The 19,861-nt window shown below is 42.1% G+C and overlaps 2 protein-coding genes across 2 annotated transcripts in view; one reads left to right on the top strand and one right to left on the bottom strand.

Moving 5' to 3' along the window:
• Positions 1 to 19,861, top strand: part of col7a1l (collagen type VII alpha 1-like) — a gene marked incomplete at its 3' end in the record, with an annotated part of 126,443 nt that overhangs the window by 32,797 nt on the left and 73,785 nt on the right. Inside the window, exons 8-21 of the mRNA XM_083662175.1 lie at positions 5,673 to 5,802; positions 6,026 to 6,142; positions 6,933 to 7,088; positions 7,703 to 7,819; positions 9,402 to 9,548; positions 9,643 to 9,762; positions 11,435 to 11,593; positions 14,227 to 14,340; positions 14,648 to 14,797; positions 15,272 to 15,409; positions 15,616 to 15,762; positions 16,757 to 16,876; positions 18,008 to 18,154; positions 19,355 to 19,597. Of these exons, the coding sequence (XP_083518301.1) occupies positions 5,673 to 5,802; positions 6,026 to 6,142; positions 6,933 to 7,088; positions 7,703 to 7,819; positions 9,402 to 9,548; positions 9,643 to 9,762; positions 11,435 to 11,593; positions 14,227 to 14,340; positions 14,648 to 14,797; positions 15,272 to 15,409; positions 15,616 to 15,762; positions 16,757 to 16,876; positions 18,008 to 18,154; positions 19,355 to 19,597 (2,005 nt within the window). The remainder of the gene's footprint in view (positions 1 to 5,672; positions 5,803 to 6,025; positions 6,143 to 6,932; positions 7,089 to 7,702; positions 7,820 to 9,401; positions 9,549 to 9,642; positions 9,763 to 11,434; positions 11,594 to 14,226; positions 14,341 to 14,647; positions 14,798 to 15,271; positions 15,410 to 15,615; positions 15,763 to 16,756; positions 16,877 to 18,007; positions 18,155 to 19,354; positions 19,598 to 19,861) is intronic.
• LOC310791094 (sulfotransferase 2B1-like) lies at positions 357 to 4,239 on the bottom strand (the record flags this gene model as incomplete). The annotated part of the gene is made up of 5 exons (XM_083652796.1): positions 357 to 466; positions 602 to 776; positions 1,367 to 1,429; positions 2,262 to 2,473; positions 4,101 to 4,239. 5 exons carry the CDS (start codon positions 4,237 to 4,239, stop codon positions 357 to 359), a joined length of 699 nt encoding a protein of 232 aa, XP_083508922.1.

The following is a 19,861-nucleotide window of genomic DNA, read 5'->3' as shown; positions in this document are numbered from 1 at the left end:
TTGTTTACAAACACGCTGATTTGTCCTATAAGGGGGCACCAAGACCATTAATAAATGACCAATCATGGTTAAATAATATTTATTTAAAAAAATGCACAATAATTTCTAGGTTAGGTTATAAGTTAAGGAATGTCTATATGAACATAAAGGAAAAAGCAAACCTCTACATCGAGTGTGTCCACTGATCTCAATCTTTACCATAAATAATTTCATAACTTGGAGGATGGACAAGCAAGTGAATAATCATTTTCATAGCCCCCACCAACCTCAGACGATCAATGGATGTTAAATTAAAAATGGAAGAAAGACAGTTGGACCACAACATTATCTTTGCCGTGGCCTACGGCTCGACCACTTTAATCCCACATAAACTTGTATTTGACATCCTTCATTTCTCTTTTGTAGACGTCGTCGAAATGTTCTGCTTGTGCAACAGACAGAAGGTTCTTCCAGTCTCCACAAACTCCTGAAAATATTTAACATGATGTTAGACGCAGTGCTAGTGAAATGACATTTAAAGACTTGCTGTATTAAACAGTCTCCTGCCAAAGATTTCTAACAATTATAAATACTGTATATTGCAAAGCATTAGTGATCAGACCTTTCCTGTAAAACCTTGAGTGGTCGATTAAGTCGCTTGGGGCCTCTGAGTAGTTGCACATCCTGTTTTCTTTCATGCTGTTGAACCCACAGTGGTTAGTGACCGTCTCTATCAACTCTGGGGTCAAAGATATTCCCATAAACTGAGAGAGCCTGGACACAGAATCCTTCAGATCCTGCAAAACAAAACAGCATGGCTCAGTTCAATCTCTGATGAGATCTGGTGCCTCCCAAAATGAAGAGCGCAAATCCAAATTCCAGTGTGGGGGGGGGGGGGGGGGGGGGGTTTACAGAATCTCCTCATTCTATGAAATACAACTGAGATTTACTTCACCACAATTTGAACAAATCAGCCACTAGCCTGGCCCTGTGCCAAGGTAGAGCAAAAAAGTAAAAAGTAAACATTGATAAACTCACCGATTTCATTTCTTCGTAGGAGATTATCATGGAGGTGAACTGTTCCATAACACTCATCCATCCCTTTATATGGTCAAACCATGAGCCATAAAGGACTGTAGAGAAAATAGAATGCTCCATCAGAGAACACAGCTTTTAGGGGGATTCATTTATGCTGAAGATTTCTGCAAACTTCCTGGGTTTGTACTTTTGAATATTCCTCACCCTAATTTCGTTACAGGGCAGTAGAATACTGTCAAGACTGAACACACTGAATACATAATCAAGTAAAAGATCGAAAACAACCTTGTCCTTTGAGGTACTTGTCAAGGTAGTCCCCTATGCTGGCTGGTTTGACCCAAAAATCTACCAGGTCACAGAAGTAGTAGGCGGATGTGAACACATCTCTGGGGTTCCTCGCAACATAGATGACCTGGAGAAGAAATGTCCATATGATGATGTTGTTGTTGTTGTTGTTGTTGTTGTTGTTGTTGTTGTTGTTGTTGTTGTTGTTGTTGTTGTTATTATCATCAGTGTTGGTTTGACACGTTGTTGGGTTCAGATTGGCATTGGTATTTGCGCCAAGGGAGGCATATTTATTTTTATGCACGATCTGATGTAACTATCCCTTGCCCTATTTTATGAAATCACATACAATAGAAAACTAGGTGGGATACCAGAGGAAAAAGGTGGGTGAGAGTGGGTTATCAAGTGGGTTCCTCTGAATGATTTTTGGAATTAGACCAACTAGTGCAGTGCCCGTTCCCCAGTTCGAAGTCGATCGGATGGACAGTCCATGAGATATGTGAAAGCCATGATCTTATTGGTCGAATTGCACAGAATTCAACACGGCAATTTCTCAGGGTCCCAGCAGCCCACTCAAGTTTAAAGTCAATCAGACTAACGGTTCTTGAGATAAACCTCTGTTTGTGTTGCCAGTAGATGGTGCTATGACTATTGCGCGATTTGCGCGTGTCCGAATTGCACAAAAAAAGGCACTGCACTGCACTCCCATCAGGTCCCCCTAACCGCAATCCCTGAGTTTGAAGTTGACCAACGCTTCTCGAGATATGCGAAGGACAGACATCCAGACAGACAGACACTGCTGCATCTTCAGAATACAAAACAACTGGCACTATATATCTATTTATGGCCAGGCAGCAAGTTCATGACATTAACACACTTGGGCGTGATCAACAGATTTTTGATGATTTTGTTAGCTTCTTTGTGTTTGTTCTGTGCTTCTTTTTGTTGCTTCTTCTCACCTTTGGCTTGACCTCCCAGAAAGAAGCTGGCATCATGTCATAGCGGTAGTGCGTGGCCATGAGGCGTGGTGATGGCCTGTCTTCCATTTTGAGAGTAGAAAAGTTGAACATTTCCACCCAAGGAACCCGTTGAAAAGTGGGTCTAGTCACGACCCTCGTTAGATCTCCACCACACTGGATCAAAGAGGTCATCTCCTGCATCCATGTTGTACCTGAAAACAAGACGCTGACGATGATGATCTTGTGTCTGCTTTTTAAATGGGCTCTAGTAACTCACTCACTCACCCATGTCTTCACGGTTAACCTATCTCACCCCTAGTGGCCGTTATGAGGCATGGCACTGTTTAAAAACGTCACACTCGTTCACTTACCCCCCCCCCCCCCCCCCCTCTCTCTGCAGTGCTGAACTGTGACCACAGCTTCATCTGTGATACTGTGTCCTCCTTTTTCTTAACATTATTTTTATTGAGTTTTATTGCACAATTTGGAGGGGGATTACAGTGACATTGTTACAATAAAAATAAAAATAAATAACTAAGCCATTGTTTTCAACGTTGAGTCCGGGGACCACCAGGGGTCCTTGAGGGAGTTCCACTGGGTCCCAAGCAAATCGATGAATTGTTAAATAATATAATTAATTTACAGGTTAACAATTGTAGAATGTAGAAGAATGACTGTTTTGGTCATAGTTTCTCTTTTATCCAGAGAGAGATATACAGTATAACGATACAAAATATTCTCAGATTTGGGTCCAACAGACACAATCTCATCAAATGAGGGTTCATGGTCCTAATGGGAATTAAATAGAGTACCACAGGAATGAGCCCAGAAGACCTGGATGTTAGCACTTCCGGTTTCTATACGTGGAAAAGTCAATGGGATTTGAAATAAGGTCTGTGGTTAACAAAAGTTTATGAAACAGCATACCTTGTGTTCAGTAAAATAATCTTCACAAAATGAGGACCACTTTTATGATTTTCAAAGCGTAAATGCATTTTTTAATGCGATTTTCAGAAAACGCTTCAAAAGTCATAAAAGTGGTTCTCATTTTGTGAAGATTATCTTGCTGAACACAAGGTTCGCTGTTTCATAAACCACAGACCTTATTTCAAGCATTTAACCAAAATCCCCATACAAAAATCCCATTGACTTTTACACATAGGAACCAGGAAGTGCAGGGACTTCTGGGTAAGCCTACAAAAATACGTCATCCCTGCGGTACTCTATTATGGGTCCGTGATATGAACAAGGTTGAGAATCACTGAACTAAATGAATAAATGCAGCATTACAGCACACAAATAGATATTCCAGATTCTGGGATGATCGGAAATATGGAAACCATAGCAACCAGCGCCAAAAAAAGAAAAGAAACAGCATCCCAGTGCAGAGTCATGTTGCTATCCACATAGGCTGAAACAATATGGAACTTTATATTAGTGGTTTTGAACTAGACTGGTTGTAGTCTGCAAGTCAAGGAGGACAGCAACTAATGGTGATACCATATTAAATGACATGATGACATGTGAGCAAATAGTTGATGCAAAATACACTAATTACATAAAAAGATTCTTAGTCAAACAAAAAAATCTATTCTTGTCCGCCATGTATTTTACAAAGGCTCAGCCAATCATAATCAAGGACCGGAAGTATCTGTTTTTATAATAGCTATTTAAGGCCAAGTCATGGGCCAAGTGCGACGTTTTGACCAGGCAAGAGTTGCTGCATAGAAATAGGCAAATATCTACTATTTTGCAGTGTATTCATAAAATAACATGTTATCGTCCCATATTTGTGGCTGCATGTGCCACTGGCTTTACTAAATGCACAAATAGTCTTACCTGATTTTGGATATGTCATGATGACAATGTCATCTGGGCGGAAAGTGAACTCCTCCATGTATGTTATGCTCTCCTGAGGGTGTAGCTTTTTTTCGATATACACTCCCTTGTATTTAATGTAGAGCTCTTCCTCAGTCATGATTGTGTTTCGTGTGATTGGCAACACGGACACAACTACAAGGAAACTCCTGCACAGGTCTTAGTGAAAGCTATGTGGGACATACTACCTGTGGGAGCTTTTATAAGCATTCTCTCTCTGAACAGATGTCACAATTCACTTTTTTAACAATTTCTTTAACTTGTTTGACAACTATTAGTCAGTAAATACTCCAAGGCAATTGAAATCCTGTACAACACTCTGCCGATTTGCATGTCAGTCCTTTACTTACAGTATTCCTTGTGGATATTGACAATTGGATCCTCACCAGAAAATTATTTATTTAGTTAATTTATTTACTTATGCCTTATTCTAGTGTCACTGTGACACTAGAAAGCAGACATTATTTATTTAGCCAAAACATCACAAAAAAGAGACGTGTAGACATTTCCTCCTTTTGGGTTGTGTGCGTGTGTGTGTGTGTGCGCAAGCCCGCGTGTGTGTGCGTATGCGTGTGTGTGTGTGTGTGTGTGTGTGTGTGTGTGATCATTATATAACACTGCAGTCAAACCGTGTTTGTCGTTTTTGTGTTAACATCATTTTTAGTCGGTGGGGTGGGGTGGGGGGGGGGGGGGGGGTTGGGGGGGACAGATTCAGACTCTTGCCAACAATCACCAGGTAATGAGAGCATCCAACATCCAAAAAAATAAATGCAAAAAACGCTCGCACACTAGCAGGACTCCTTTTTTGAATGCTTTATTGCACCAAGTGATAACGTTTCGAGCCAAAGCAGCTCTTCGTCAGACAGTTTGAACAAAGGTGAGACGCCATCTTAGCATCCAACATCCATACAAATAATCTACCTATCAACCTGATATCCAAGCATTCACATGGCTCAATTAGTTATGTGTTGTATAAATAACATTGTTTTCAGATGATCACATAGACAGCAGTACAGCAAGGACAGCACAGCAGAATGAATGCAAAAAAAGTTAGTGAGTCACTCGAGGATATTCACGCTCATGTGAGGATATTCCCCGATTTTCCCGATAATGTAAATTCACAAAGATAAAATTATCTTGAGTGTTCTTTATCCCGATAAAAGCTAAAATCGTATATCCTTCCATCCCTATACTGTACATGTCCTACCACATCACCTAAATACAAGTGGAAAGGGGTACTATGCTTGTCCAGGAATTGTGAATATGTATTTGATCAAGGCAGGATATTTCCTCAAGCACACTTTTCAGCAGTCTCATTGTCTCCTCTGTCTACATGTCTCTCTTTCACTCTTTGTCTTCATCACTATCTTCATAAAAAATCTATTTCTCTTTCGCTCTCTCACGCACGCACGCACGCACGGACGCACGCACGCGCGCACACACACACACACACACACACACACACACACACACACACACAATGCAACGCAACTCAAACCCTTCTCTTTCTTCTGCCTTGTGTGTATGTGACAGATTGATCTGAAGGGGGACGTGGGCACAGCGCTGGTGACGGAGCTGACTCCTAAAACAGACTACTCCCTCACTGTCTATGCCATCTATCCCAGCCTCATAGGAGACTCTGCTACCGTCACCATACAGACAAGTGGGTGCCTGTACAGCAATGCACATATGCTCTACAATTTCTGTGCATAAAGACACACACACACACACACACACACACACACACACACACACACACACACACACACACACACACACACACACACTTCCAGTATCATTCCCAGCTGCATTCACACACACACTGAGCCTTGATCTTTTGTTAATTTCACTCCATGTCTTTTTGTGCATCATGTCTTTGTCTTCAGCTCCTTTGCCCCAGGTGTCAAACTTCCGTGTCATTGAGGAGGGTCTCTTCTCCCTTCGACTCGCCTGGACGCCTCCTTTAGGGAAGCTCAACGGATTCAAGATCTTCATCCCCAGATGTATGCTGCTAACATCCCTCAATACTAGTAGACACCACAGCTGACACCACATTGTATTATCAGAACTGATAGACCCCTTATATGTTTTTAAACAGCGATTACCTATTTTGTGGGCAGAGCCCAACTGGTTGCAGAAAGTGACAGCTAGCGGTTCAGCTGTCATAGAAATAAGGAAGATCCGGATGCCTTCTCCACATGTTTTAAAACTTTGCCAACAACAGACAGGTTATCTTACACAAATAAGCTAACTCTTTCAATACGTCAAGACAATACATGTCATGGGGCAGAAAGAGTAATTGCGATATTAGCTCCATTTTATTCTGCTGTAGTAATCACAATTGATTTTTTTTGCTACATTCTAGCACGGTCAATGTCATTGCTAGATAGGATTTCAGAAATAAACAATTCTGCCCAGACAGACGTTGTTGTCATTGATCTTTAATTCATTACATCGTATCGTGGTTCTCTTGAATCATGAACCTCATATTGCGTATTGAATCGTATCGTAAGATAAGCATACACAGTAATCCCTACAGTATACAAAATGTCAAGTATTTTCTTGAGATATTCGTCTCTGGAAGAATGTTATACCTTCTCCCAAAATTGTTGCTTACATGGACAAAAAAATAGTTTATTATCCTCATCATAACTATGAGCCCCATCTTGAATTCACAGTGAAATGTTCTTGAGCCAACTCATGGTGATCACTCAGCACAAGTGGAACAAATTGATGTGGAAGTAAGTATTAGCACCTGGTGTTGATTCCTTCTGATTTGTGATTGAACTCCAGCCAACAGACCGGGATTTACTTACGAGCAGCTGCTTCCCGGAGACACCTCCTCTCATGTGATTGACAGCCTGGAAGAGGATAAGAAGTACACTGTCACTGTTTATGCTGTCTACCCCCAGGGACCAAGCCAGCCGGTGTCTGTAGTAGGCAAAACATGTACGTTTTTCCCCCCTTCATATATCTATACTGTGCGTCGTTACAATACATTCATGTCTGTCTGTCTCTTCTTTTGGACCAGTTTCTTGCAGAGATCAAAATCTAAGCACCACATTTACATTAATTTACATGTGGAGGGGGCAAGAGAAAAGAACATTACCCTACTGTATGAAGATCAATTAAATACCACTAGGCTATAGCAGTAGGCCTATCACAAATACCAAGGTGTAGTACCATAGTGTATCCACACCAGGGTGCTATGGTTCAAGTAAAGAATCACAGCAGTGATATTTCAGTCTCTGTCATACAGTAAGCCTCTTATTTATCTCTGTCTCATGGTATGCTATGTAATGGTAATATCTGTAGAAGTTGTGTTGGATATACTGTAATTTCTAATTGAAGTTACTTTGGTTCTCACATTAGTATATCCTTTAGTTAGTAGGCTATGCCATTTCTACACTGTGTCTGTCAATAGAACAGATGCACCTTTTTATACTTTTTCTAAATAATGTTTATCACTGCTATTATTCACTGTGATGATCGACCAATAAACTGCATAATAATAAAATGAAATGGTGTGTGTGTGTGTGTGCGTGTGCGTGCGTGTTCCACAGTAAAGCTGGTACCAGTTCAGCAGTTTCTTGTCCAGAATGCCACCACAGACACAGTCCAGGCAAGGTGGACATCAATTAAGGGCGCAACAGGGTACCGCCTGACCTGGGCATCTCCAGGTACTGTGGCAGGGCTGTACTACACTCAGGTACTGTGGCAGGGCTGTACTACACTCAGGTACTGTGGCAGGGCTGTACTACACTCAGGTACTGTGGCAGGGCTGTACTACACTCAGGTACTGTGGCAGGGCTGTAGTATACTCAGGTACTGTGGCAGGGCTGTACTACACTCAGGTACTGTGGCAGGGCTGTACTACACTCAGGTACTATGGCAGGGCTGTACTACACTCAGGTACTGTGGCAGGGCTGTACTACACTCAGGTACTGTGGCAGGGCTGGACTACACTCAGGTACTGTGGCAGGGCTGTACTACACTCAGGTACTGTGGCAGGGCTGTACTACACTCAGGTACTGTGGCAGGGCTGTACTACACTCAGGTACTGTGGCAGGGCTGTACTACACTCAGGTACTGTGGCAGGGCTGTACTACACTCAGGTACTGTGGCAGGGCTGTAGTACACTCAGGTACTGTGGCAGGGCTGTACTACACTCAGGTACTGTGGCAGGGCTGTACTACACTCAGGTACTGTGGCAGGGCTGTACTACACTCAGGTACTGTGGCAGGGCTGTAGTATACTCAGGTACTGTGGCAGGGCTGTACTACACTCAGGTACTGTGGCAGGGCTGTACTACACTCAGGTACTGTGGCAGGGCTGTAGTATACTCAGGTACTGTGGCAGGGCTGTACTACACTCAGGTACTGTGGCAGGGCTGTAGTACACTCAGGTACTGCGGCAGGGCTGTAGTATACTCAGGTACTGCGGCAGGGCTGTACTACACTCAGGTACTGTGGCAGGGCTGTAGTATACTCAGTTACTGTGGCAGGGCTGCAGTATACTCAGGTACTGTGGCAGGGCTGTAGTACACTCAGGTACTGTGGCAGGGCTGTAGTATACTCAGTTACTGTGACAGGGCTGTAGTATACTCAGGTACTGTGGCAGGGCTGTAGTATACTCAGGTACTGTGGCAGGGCTGTAGTACACTCAGGTACTGTGACAGGGCTGTAGTATACTCAGGTACTGTGGCAGGGCTGTAGTATACTCAGGTACTGTGGCAGGGCTGTAGTACACTCAGGTACTGTGACAGGGCTGTAGTATACTCAGTTACTGTGACAGGGCTGTAGTATACTCAGGTACTGTGGCAGGGCTGTAGTACACTCAGGTACTGTGGCAGGGCTGTAGTACACTCAGGTACTGTGACAGGGCTGTAGTATACTCAGGTACTGTGGCAGGGCTGTAGTACACTCAGGTACTGTGGCAGGGCTGTAGTATACTCAGTTACTGTGACAGGGCTGTAGTATACTCAGGTACTGTGGCAGGGCTGTAGTACACTCAGCTACTGTGGCAGGGCTGTAGTACACTCAGGTACTGTGACAGGGCTGTAGTATACTCAGGTACTGTGGCAGGGCTGTAGTACACTCAGGTACTGTGGCAGGGCTGTACTACACTCAGGTACTGTGGCAGGGCTGTAGTATACTCAGTTACTGTGGCAGGGCTGTAGTACACTCAGGTACTGTGACAGGGCTGTAGTACACTCAAGTCTGTCTATCAATTAATTTATGTCTCTGCCTCTCCACGTCTTAGACGGCCACATAGAGAACATAAACCTCGGGGAGACCTATGACTTCTACATGATCCAGGGCCTCTACCCAGGCACGGAGTACACCATCACCATTAACCCCATCTTCGTAGACATCGAGGGGCCCATCACCACCTCCACAGCCAAGACATGTGAGTATAATACAAAAGTATAGCATCTGTGTGAGTGGTGGGGGGAGTTGAAGATGTGTATGTCTCTCTCCCTCTCCCTCTCTCTCTCTCTCAGTGGAAAGCGGTGCAGTCCAGACTCTGAAGGCATCCGCTGTGAGCACCAGCAGTGCTGTCGTGTCATGGAACAGTGTCCCAGGAGCCACTGGCTACAGGCTGGCCTGGGGACCCACTCCAGGTGATTTGATCTCTGTCTCTCTCTCACAGACACCTCCCACCCCACAAGCGTGTGTGTGTGTGTGTGTGTGTGTGTGTGTGTGTGTGTGTGTGTGTGTGTGTGTGTGTGTGTGTGTGTGTGTGTGTGTGTCTGTCTGTCTGTCTGTGTGTGGACACACACCTGTCATAACTACCACCGTGAATGGAGTCATGTGCAAAATGATATTTTGGAGACTAGTTTGGACAATCTGTCCAGTTTCGGCGATCAGAGTTGCCTACAAACGAGCGCTCATCGATTAGGCACTTATGTGACTCTTAATATCTGACTACATTCATACAGTTTATGTCCTTTATATACTTGTATTTATGTGGATGTAAATAACAAATTTAAATGTAAATGTGTGCAGTTTATTTGATCTGCCCAGCTCTTATTAGTCTGCCAATGACAGAGCTTTTGAAATGCCACTGTTTTACAATGGACTGGACACACCCACCCTGCCAGTCTCCCAGGGGGGTGTGACAGGTAGCATGGGCAGCCGCTCTGATGAAAGCCAAATGAAGGAAGAAGGAAGAAGGAAGAAGGAAGAAGGATGCTGTCTGCTTTAATGAGAGGAAGGGCCTCTGATGCCTCTGATGCTGAGCCAGAGTTGACAGGAACAGCAGGGTTCTGGGGGGTAATGGGGTGAAAGATGAGGACGTTTTGATCTTTTATTTTGAGATGGATAATGTGTCAATGTGTTTTTTCTATTGAAGTTTGCTATGCAAGCTACTGTATGGTGTGCCTTTTCTAAATATAGCTACTCATATATTTGCACTTATGAAGTTCAGCGTGGAAGTCTCGTGCAAAAATAAAAGATGACGACATGTTTCCCCATTTGAATTAGCCTTTAAGGAAATAGCAGGGAATCAATGAGAAATAATATGGTTATGCAATAGATTTAATTTAGTTCTTGGTCTTAGTGCTTGGTCTTAAAACCATTTTTCACACCAAGTTTCCTTGAAGAAATGCTTTTTAACCGATTCCAAGTGGCAGTAAGCAACAGTGGCATGTTGACCCAGTGCTTGTTTCATCTAGTTGCATATAACATCGTGTTGCTTATCATTTAATGTGACTCTCTCTACTGTTGCACACATTGTAAAACTCTCAGATCAAGATCATGAGACGGATGCCTAGAATGTAATAATCGTAAAAGGTCAATCTAAACTGATTGCACAAACAGTAGGGACATCTTTCTGATATTGAGTGGTAGCGCCTTTTGCACAATCTACATCTCATTTGGTCTCAAGAATCCTCTCACCTGTCTGCTTCTCTTCCTCTTCATCTCCTCCTTTGTGATTGGTCTAGATTTAGTAAGTCAATAAGGGAAAATTATCATTTCCCCAGATTCAGCTCATCAGTGTTACAAGTAAAACCAGCTCATGTAGAAAGACAAATATACCAAAGAAATATACCACACACCTTTGTAAAATGGAATTTAATACGAAATGTAATAATATGAATGGGGCATACTTACAGCTGAAGCCATTAATTAATTAATAAATAACCCACTTAAACTTGCTTGTCAGTTTTCTCTTATTATTATGTTTTACTATTTGGGCTATGTTACTATTGCTGTGGCTCTAAAACGGTATACACAATGGAGGTGAGGTCATTCTACAAGTCACTGTATTGTTAACATTAATATAATTTTCAGAGTTTGTGGGTCGGGACCGTCCCAGGCAGCTGGCGCTGAATGGCAGCACCACAGTCTACCATCTGAAGAACGTAGTCCACGACACAGAGTACGTCCTGTCTCTCTATGTGCTGTTTGGATCCATCGCGGGGCCGGGTATCAGCGCTACCTTCCGAACATGTGAGTATCAATGCTCAATGAGTCTCAATGTGAACATGTGAGTATCAAAGCTCAATGAGTCTCAATGTGAACATGTGAGTATCAAAGCTCAATGAGTCTCAATGTGAACATGTGAGTATCAAAGCTCAATGAGTCTCAATGTGAACATGTGAGTATCAAAGCTCAATAAGTCTCAATGTGAACATGTGAGTATCAAAGCTTAATGAGTCTCAATGTGAACATGTGAGTATCAATGCTCAATGAGTCTCAATGTGAACATGTGAGTATCAAAGCTTAATGAGTCTCAATGTGAACATGTGAGTATCAAAGCTCAATGAGTCTCAATGTGAACATGTGAGTATCAAAGCTTAATGAGTCTCAATGTGAACATGTGAGTATCAATGCTCAATGAGTCTCAATGTGAACATGTGAGTATCAAAGCTTAATGAGTCTCAATGTGAACATGTGAGTATCAAAGCTCAATGAGTCTCAATGTGAACATGTGAGTATCAAAGCTTAATGAGTCTCAATGTGAACATGTGAGTATCAAAGCTCAATGAGTCTCAATGTGAACATGTGAGTATCAAAGCTCAATGAGACTCAATGTGAACATGTGAGTATCAAAGCTCAATGAGTCTCAATGTGAACATGTGAGTATCAAAGATCAATGAGTCTCAATGTGAACATGTGATTATCAAAGCTCAATGAGTCTCAATGTGAACATGTGAGTATCAAAGCTCAATGGGTCTCAATGTGAACATGTGAGTATCAAAGCTTAATGAGTCTCAATGTGAACATGTGAGTATCAAAGCTTAATGAGTCTCAATGTGAACATGTGAGTATCAAAGCTCAATGAGTCTCAATGTGAACATGTGAGTATCAAAGCTCAATGAGTCTCAATGTGAACATGTGAGTATCAAAGCTCAATGAGACTCAATGTGAACATGTGAGTATCAAAGCTCAATGAGTCTCAATGTGAACATGTGAGTATCAAAGATCAATGAGTCTCAATGTGAACATGTGATTATCAAAGCTCAATGAGTCTCAATGTGAACATGTGATTATCAAAGCTCAATGGGTCTCAATGTGAACATGTGAGTATCAAAGCTTAATGAGTCTCAATGTGAACATGTGAGTATCAAAGCTTAATGAGTCTCAATGTGAACATGTGAGTATCAAAGCTCAATGAGTCTCAATGTGAACATGTGATTATCAAAGCTCAATGAGTCTCAATGTGAACATGTGATTATCAAAGCTCAATGAGTCTCAATGTGAACATGTGAGTATCAAAGCTCAATGAGTCTCAATGTGAACATGTGAGTATCAAAGCTCAATCTCAATGTGAACATATGAGTATCAAAGCTCAATGAGTCTCAATGTGAACATGTGAGTATCAAAGCTCAATGAGTCTCAATGTGATTTTGAAGTAAACACAGTCTCCAAATTAGTGTGTTTCAAGTAATTAAGGAATTTCTCTCTGTGTGATGGATAAAGTAATACCGCTGCTACTACTTCTACAAGTGGTGCTTCTGTTTTGTTTCCTTCAATTCTATGGCACATACGGTAGCTTAATTATCCTACTTGATTATAGATTCCATTCAGTGTGTTCTTGTTAAATTAGATTAAGGTCATCATCTGTATTCAGTACCTCGAGTCAGTTCACATGGCTTTCAGCACTTCACAATGAATTAAGACAAAAACTACTTTAAGAACAGCTCAACACCTGCCATTGAAGTTCTCTTGAGCAAGCCACTTCACCGCAAAATGCAGTTGGGCTGCTCAGTGACCAGTAAGATACGATGCGATGCGATGCGATACGATACGATACGATACGATACGATACGATACGATACGATACGATACGATGTACTAGAGACTCATGTTGTACAGTGTTTGTTTGATTCAGTACTTAAAGGGACAGCTCACCCTAAAATCCAAAATACATATTTTTCCTTACAGCTATTAAGCTATTACAGCTTACATCTACCGCATTTTGTGTTAGTTGCCTGAGTTTTGGAGATATTGGCCCTAGAGATGTGTGCCTTCTCTCCAATACAATGGAACTGGATGGCACTCGGCTTGTGGCGCTCAAAACGGCAAAAACATAAATTTGAAAAACTCAACAGCAATGTCTCTTTCCAAAAACCATGACCTGGTTATTCAAGATAATCCACAAACCTTGTTGTGAGCAGTTTCTGTAGGAACTATTTTCTTTAGACCGAACTACACCCATTAGCTGCTAGCTAGTTCCTACATGAAGCTGCTCACAACTAGGTCTGGGGATTATCTTGGGTAACCGGGTCATTATTTCTGGAAAGAGACATTGCTGTTGAGTTTTTCAAATGTATGTTTTTGCCGTTTTGAGCACCACAAACCGAGTGCCATCCAGTTACATTGTATTGGAGAGAAGCCAGAAACGCTGCGGCCGATATCTCCAAAACTCACACAACTCACACAAAACGATATAAATGGATAAATAGCACTGCAGGTAAGAAGACAAATGTCATTTGGATTTTAGGGTGAGCTGTTGGCACGTCATCCCTCTATCTTTCTGTCTTTCATCTGCCTTGAGTTAAAAAAAAGGCAGAAAAATATTAAATAAAAAAATAAATACATGCTGTTCATGTCCCCCCTTCCCATGTTCTTCATTCCAGCTCCTTTGGGCTATGTGTCCAACTTCAAAGTGACCTCCTACACCAGCAGCTCCATAGATGTGGAGTGGAGTCCCATCGTTGGAGCCACCGAGTACAAACTCTCTTGGAACACAGGTGCTGTGTTTCACTGAGTCACAGAGCATCAGCATTTTTTCAGCTATGGATTGCGAGCAATTCGGTGCCTGTTTCTACTGGCCGCTCATATATTACAAAAGCACAATGTTTCAATAAGCCTGCCAGACTGAAGTGGAATTTGTGTTCTTCACTCCATTAAACCATAGACATAGACTATATGAACTCAATATTCACTGTAAGTCCACAAAGACTTACAGTCTAAACACTGACAGAGAGAGGAGAACAGTTGATAAGAATTGTGGGAGCTACTTATTATTATTGTGTGTGATATTGTCATTGTTCGTAGATGGCAGTAGCCCCCAGACTCGTTACCTGGACCGTAGCGTTCTGTTCCATCGTATGGAGGATCTGAACCCAGAAACCACCTACACAGTCAGCATCCACGCAGTATACGGCAACACAGAGGGACCAGAAATCTCCCTCCCTCAGCTCACAGGTACAGAGGGAAGTGGGGCAATTTGTCTTATTTAACTCTAGCTCTGTGCAGCTGTCAACACTAGCAGACAGACTTGATATTGTACACAGTTAAATGGGTTGGGACAGGGAAGCTGTACATCCTGTTGTACAGCCTCGGTCTAAGAGTCTGCAGGGCTGCTAACATTTCATCACTGCCAAAGTCAATGTGTTAAACCAGCTTATTATACTGACAAATTGTAAAGTTTGCAAATATTTGAGGTAAATTCATGCCATCTCTCTCTTAGTCACTTTGATAAAATCAAAAATGTATTTTAGGTGTTGACAGTGAAGGACATTTTAACTGTGTCCCGCACCCTTAACTCAATCCCTGCCAGAGTATATATATATATATAAGGGGGCCATGATTTAAATTGATTATAATTTTGATAGAATGATTTAATATGATTTGGGATATGAGTCTTCTGACATACAGTACTATGGTGGTATTTCTCAGCTGCCATCTCAGACTCCGAGCTGATCCAGGCGGTGCGGGGGGTGAAGGTGGTGGACATAGGAGTGAACTCCTTCACCCTGGCATGGAGGGAGACACCAGGGGTTTCTGGATACAAAGTGTTCTGGAGCCCCTTCCTGGGTAGGGAACACCACACAGTCACAGTCAGTCGTGTGTACAGTCTATGCATGAATGTAAAACTCAGACACATCTACACACATCCTGTTTCCTAGCTAATTCGGCTTTTCCTGCTTACTTGTCTACTGTAAAATATATAGATCCTACCCTCAGTTCTGATTGGCTGTCTTCCTCTCATCGCTACATGTTTTTATCACTCCCTCCTCTAGGGGGCGATGTGAAGTCCCAGCTGGTATTGGCTGGCACCGACACCTTCACAATCCACAACCTGCAGGAGAGCTCAGCTTATAAAATCCAGGTTTCCTCCATAGTGGGAAGCAGAGAGGGGAGCCCAGCCTTGGTCACTGCACGCACCTGTGAGTACTGCATGACCTTGACAGTGGACAACAGTATACAGGAGAGGTTCTCAAGAAGATAACTTTGTTTATTGGGATTACAAGCCAAAAATATTGAGAACTATAAGAGACCTTTCTATAGACCGAATCACAATGTTTCTTTACAATAACGTCAGGGTAGACAACGCCTGCCTCACATACATACAATTTAATGGAGCAGAGCAAACGGGGGCAGGGAACAACTGAGTCTAAAATGCAGGTCATATCTCATTAATTAACAACACTTTCACTAACGTTAGTTTGGAGACCTAATTTACCTGTTCGGCCACAGAATAAAAACAATTATACCTTGAGTTCATGTTCACCCAAAACTAACTGTTAATCCGACTGGCAGTGAGATGTCATGTTGGGTAGATTTGGTTTATCAACACAGTACATAATAAGCACGTGAGATAGGTCGGACCACCGTGATTAATTACAGTAGAGTACGTATGTATCTTTAACGTTACAGTTACAGCTTAAAATGACAACAGACCTTAAACAATAAACAAGATTGTGATATCTCCACAATTCAAATCAATCAGCAGGTGTCTACCCGGAAGTGCCTTTTGTTGTTAATGTGACATCACTGTGAAAAAATGCCTGAGTCTGCGAAGAACACCTCCCCGCTTTCCTCTTCTTTGCCTCCGGACGAGTGCCCAGGCAAGGCCCGCTTTGGCCGCGATGCCCAACAGTTCAACTGAACTGAGAAAGTCGGGTAATAAATCCTCAGGAATGGTTTTGCCTATGTTCATGAGCTCTTCTCTCGTGAAAGAGCGCCGAGAGTTACAACGAAACTGAATTAACAAACAAAACAAGGAAAACTGTTGCGCAGCAAAGCACTGAGTCGCCCTTTAGGATCCATAAATGTTAATCACACCTTGGATTGAAATGTTGCCAAACTAATTATCTTGAATTCTGGGTTTGATTCTTCCACTTTTTTTAATATACTTTTGTAATTGTTTTTCTTTTTCAGTGGATCTTCCTAAAGTGAATGGCTTCGCAGCTCTGAATACTACAGAGAGCAGCGCTGTCCTAAATTGGACCAGTGTGGCAGACGTCTCCGGATACCTCCTCTCCTGGAGGCACATCTCAGGTCAGAGGTCAACCACCACAAATTCTCAACCAATGACCAACTGTAACTAGAGTTATGTTAAGCTTCATTCAATCTTAAATCAACTATTCAGAATTTTTTATTTTAATTTCCATACTTTGGGGAAAACGTGTACTGATGACGTCATAGGCATTTGTGACATCACTGATGATGTCAGCAGTGATGTCATAAGACTGATGATGTCATCAGTGATGTCATAAGACCAAGTCATCCTATGACATAGGCACTGATGTAAACTTAAGGGGCACACACACACACACACACACACCCGCACGCGCATGTAAACTTAAGAGCAATAACATCTTGTGAGCAACACACACACACACACACACACACGTCAATAGAGCGTATAGTCAACACGCACGTCAATAGAGCAGGCGAGGCCGCACAGCAGCCGAGCTGCAGGCGAGGCCGCACAGCGTATAAGAACTGCAGGGCCAGCTTGGCAAGCTGCAGGGCGGGAATCGAGCGAGATGCCTAGTTACTGTATGTAAATGGCCTTATTCCAGTGCATTGACCTATGTATTAACCTGTAGAAAAGTATAGTACACTGTTTTAATGAAAATGTAAGTACATTATGTAATAGGCAGATTCTCATTAAGTACCTAGAGTAGACAGTAATATTTTGTATTTACACTACTTTCCCATAGGTTAATACACATAATAAATTGGAATAAGCCCATTGCAAACTAAATTTCCAGATGTGCCTTGAAATCCCAGTGAGCCATAACTTGGCACAGTGATTTCAAGATATTAAATATCAGTGTGACATCAGTCCATTTTTATAATACCTTTAATTGTGCTCTTTTTCAGAGTATGGCCCAATGATGACTGTTCGCACTCTTTCAATGACATTATGTCCTCTGTTCATTTAAATACAACCAAATCCAATCATCATACAGAAATACATTTCATTAGCAAGACACGTTTTCATATTCACCAGTCCTGAAAACAAATGGTTTTCTTATTAAGTTGATTACGTAAGCAATGCCAGTCGAATCCAACCCCCGGCAAGCTGTCAAATTGACAATACAACTTGACCTTGAAAAATCTAATCAAACCATGGAAATAATTTCTCTGTTATAGTAACTTATTTTCTGTGTCACTTTTCAGAGTTGGAGACTAAAACAGAGAAACTGGTCCCCAGTTTCACCTCCTATAAGATCAGTGATCTTCTGTATGGAAGAACCTACATTTTCACCATCAGACCCTTGTATGGAGAAGTGGAGGGACCTATAAGCACTGTCTATAAGAGGATATGTAAGACACTACTGATGATTTGATCAGGTCTCCACATCGATGAATCTTTAATATGTCAAGTATCATCCACTGACAGCAGTAATGACAGCAGTGTAATTAACATCTCAATGGGGCTTTTGGTGCAGTACAGGGATGGGCAACTTTGAGGGGGCCACACAAAAAAGTCCAGTTCCACCATTAGCCTGCCCTACTGTAACCCCATCACTCCCAATTAACCAATTATAGTTACTAATTTGATGAAAAGGACGAAATATATACTGGTAATCAAAGGTTATTATACCAACATTTTCTATTTTTCGTATACTGTATATTCAAATGCATTAATGCTTGCATTCATTTAATGAATGCAAGCATTATGGAAGGAGTTCAGGGAAGGAGGGAAGGAGTTCACATTCCTGAGTTAACACAATGAGTGCAGCAAATAATATTCATGTTTGATGTTTGTAATGCATTTCTACTCTGCCCTCCTATTCCATGACATGTTTCAAATAAGCATTCATTTATCTCTCACTTATCTGTAAAGGGAAGATGCGTTGGTACCCATAAAATCCATTCTCATTCAGATATCTTGAGGTGAGAGGTCAAGGGGCCCCATTTGAAAATGGCCATGCCAGTTTTTCCCTCGCCAACATTTAGTCTTGGAGCATTATTTAGCCCCCTTTCCAATAAGCTAGCATGGTACCAATGGATATGTTAGGTATTCTAGTTTTAGATGATACCAGAAACTTTTCTCTAACTTTAAAACTAAGCTGCTACAGCAATCTGATGGGGTACATCACACAAATATGTCATATTAATCACATTACTAGTGTTAATAATGCATCCTGGATATTATATAATATCTAACTTGAAGATATTTAGAAGAGTGTGCTGAAGGGAGTCCAAAAGATTATTTTAATTGTTCAAAGGACTTAAGATTGTCACATTCAAATAGATGCCCAAACTTACATGCCTCTGTTATACCAGTCCCTGGTAATGCCATTTCTCAATGCCCCAGGCAAAGTGGGATTACAATGGAATGGGGTAGCTCACAGGGCTTTTTGACGTTTAATCTAATCCGATCTGATCCAATCCAATCTGATTGTATCTAATCTAATGTAGTCTAATCGAAAATAATTAACCTTTCCATACTGTATGTACTGTATGTCCAAAACAAATGTACATTTTTAATCCGCTGTCTTGCGTCTTTGTGGATGTCAGTGTCAAAGGACCCTGTCTTAGTGCCAGTCCAGTCTGTGCCGACCACAGTGGCACCCCACCTGTCTCCAATCACCACCGCCTTACAGACCTCCAACATCAGCAACACCACCACCATCGCTCAGAACCCCACTAGGAGCACCCGCAACCCCATGGCTCAGCCTCCCACCAAAACCCTGAGCACCAAGAAGCCCCCAGGCAAAACAAGTGCTACCGTCGAATTAACCACTGCCCCACCAGGACCAGGTATTTTAGAGAGCTGACCTGCTGTCTTATGGCTGGTGATGTGCATATTGCTTAAAGGAACAGCTCACCCTAAAATCCAAATTACATATTTTTCTTCTTACTATTGTAGTACTATTTATCTATCTACATTATTTTGTGTTAGTTGCCTGAGTTTTGGAGATATCGGCCCTAGTGATGTCTGCCTTCTCTCCAATACAATGGAACAGGATGGCACTTGGCTTGTGGTGCTCAAAATGGCAAAAACATACATTCGAAAAACTCAAC

Source organism: Poromitra crassiceps (genome assembly GCF_964638095.1).
Source record: "Poromitra crassiceps genome assembly, chromosome: 2".
NCBI lineage: Eukaryota > Metazoa > Chordata > Actinopteri > Beryciformes > Melamphaidae > Poromitra > Poromitra crassiceps.
Note: the sequence above shows the minus strand (reverse complement) of the source record. Positions and strands in the feature narration are given on the sequence as shown.